Source organism: Lathyrus oleraceus, chromosome 1 (assembly GCF_024323335.1).
Source record: "Lathyrus oleraceus cultivar Zhongwan6 chromosome 1, CAAS_Psat_ZW6_1.0, whole genome shotgun sequence".
In the NCBI taxonomy this organism is placed as follows: Eukaryota; Viridiplantae; Streptophyta; class Magnoliopsida; order Fabales; family Fabaceae; genus Lathyrus; species Lathyrus oleraceus.
Window position 1 is genome coordinate 425,619,327 of NC_066579.1, and position 2,536 is coordinate 425,621,862.

The window sequence follows — 2,536 nt, forward strand, 5'->3', positions numbered from 1 at the left end:
TCGGAGTATGGAGTATATGTGAAGATGGATGCTAGTAAATGAGTAATCATCCTTTGCCTATATGTGGATGATTTATTGATCACCTGCAGTAATGGTGAGTGCATTTCAAAGTTCAAGAGTGAACTGCATGAATTTGAGATGACAGACCTTGGTTTCATGACTTATTTTCTTGGCATTGAGTTCCACAAGTCAAAATTGGGACTGCTCATGCATCAATGGAGATATGCTCTTGAGATACTGAAAAAGTGTGAAATGAAGCATTATAATGTTGTCATTTCTCCATCCAAACCAAGGTTGCAATTGCCTAAGAATGAGGATGAGGAAATTGTTGATCCAACTCAATATGGGAGGTTGATTGGATCTTTGTGTTACTTGTGCAATACGCGACCGGACTTAGCATTTAGTGTTCGTATTGTGAGTGGATTCATGGAGAGACCGAAAGTGTCTCAAATGGCAGCAGTCAAGAGGATCCTACATTATGTCAAAGGTTATGTTGGACGCGGAATACTCTTTCCCGTAGTGGATACGGGCAGAAAATACAATTTGCTTGGTTTTACTGATTCTAATTGGTGTGGAGATAAGGATGATCGAAAGTCTATAGCTGGATACATCTTTATGTTCGGTGTGACACCAAACTCTTGATGTTCGAAGAAGAAACTGGTAGTTTCACTCTCATCTTATGAAGCCGAGTATATTGTCGCTTCGTTATGTACGTTCCAAGTCGTATGGCTTATGAATCTATTTGAGGAGTTAGGCAGCAATGAGGGTGAGGTTGTTACACTCTTAGTTGACAATGTTTCAAAGATTAATCTTGCTAAGAACTCAATTACACATGGAAGGAGAAAGCACATTGAGATGAGGTTCCATTTTTTGAGGGAACTTGTTAGTGATGGAAGGTTACGATTGGGATATTGCGTAAGTGTCGCAACCTGAAAAATACAGTGCGCGAAAAAAACAACCGGCGAAAGAAAAAGACAGAAGAGTCGCCACCGTGCGTTATTCATCCCAAAGGAGGGAAAGGAAACGCTTGAAGTAAACCTGAAAAAAGGAAAGGACAAGACGGGGTCTCGCAACCAAATCTTGGGTTCGGGAGTCGGTTATGCGAAGGGAAGGTATTAGCACCCCTACGCATCCATAGTACTCTACGGGATCCACTTTTGTAGTTTTTGTCTAAAGGGTGCGGGTTTACCTAATGTGTTTATTTACTAAAAGGTTAAGAGAAATGACTCGCGCGGATGTCGCATCCACTGCATACGTATCTCATCTGAATATGAGAATCAGAGTCTTCGTAGCTCGGCTGACCTATGGGTTAAGGGGATGTGTGCTCGCTAAGACATCGCGTCTTATGCCTGCGTATCTCATCTGGAATGAGAATCAGAGCAAGCCGTAGTTCGGCTAACTACGGGGTTATGGATTGGGTTTTGGACGAACGACGTTACTACGCAATCTACCGGATGCTCGACCTTTGGAGACTTACTCGCCTGTAGTAGAAGGAGTAAACGTGTTGCTTTGGGTTTTAGGGTTTGGGATGCTCGAGGGCAAACAGGCAGTCCTTGACGAAGGAACCGCGCTACATGTGGGGATATAAATACAAAACACAAAACATATATCTCAAAGTAAAATGCCACCAAGGGGCCCAAACATTGCCTCCTATCGAGGTCTTCCAGCTAAGAAAGCGATAAAGTATGAGAAAGGGAAAAAATTACCACACGGATAAAGATCCGAAGCTATAGCAGTTAAAGGGGCAAAAAACCCTGAAATGTCTCCAGCTGGATCGTCAAAGGAAATCAGTCAACACGAATAATCAGAATAAAACTCCAGGGGGTATCCCACAAATAAAGTGGGAAACCACGCGAGTGTCTCTGCGAAAGCCATGTGAGCCCTCACAAAACTCGACAAAGGGTTAGAGCAGCAGGATGAAATCAAGAGAAAACAATGCCATGGAAACACAAGACAGGTTAGAATAAACAAAATAGGGTAACCCAGAGTTTCCCCTAAATCAAAATGTAACCACATGAATAATTCCATCAAAATTCACAAAAAGCTCAAAAAAAACAACCAAGGGTAGGAGGCCTAAACCTCTTGTCAAACACATGCATCAAAAGGGTATCAAATTCACCCATAATACCTCATATATTTAGAGCATTCAAATTAAAGGCATAAAGATGATGGATATAGGGCAAACCTGATTGAAGAGCTTGATTGAAATTGAGTTGCACCCGTGAGGTTTACAAAACAATCTTTTGGTTTGGAGGCTGCTCTGAACTCTGTTAGTTCTTCTCTCACTATCTTTTTCCTCAGGGTTTTGTTCCAAGGAAACCTCAGAGTATTTTGCTTCTCTCCCTTTTTCTCAAGTGAATCTCCCAGTGTAACTCCAAGTGTCACTCCTCTACTGAAACTTCAGTATTTATAGACTGATTTTCGTGGGTAATGAGCTCAAATGAGGGAGACCCAAGTCCAAAATAATTTGTTATATTTTATTTATTTAATTAATTAATTAAATAATTTTATTTTTTTTTCGTTTTTTTTATAGGAA

The 2,536-nt window shown here is 40.9% G+C and overlaps 1 protein-coding gene across 1 annotated transcript; it reads left to right on the forward strand.

Moving 5' to 3' along the window:
- Positions 1-207: 207 nt before the first annotated feature.
- LOC127113889 (uncharacterized mitochondrial protein AtMg00240-like) lies at positions 208-642 on the forward strand. Its single transcript, XM_051046508.1, has one exon. The coding sequence runs from the start codon at positions 208-210 to the stop codon at positions 640-642; it is 435 nt and encodes a 144-aa protein (XP_050902465.1).
- Positions 643-2,536: the final 1,894 nt, after the last annotated feature.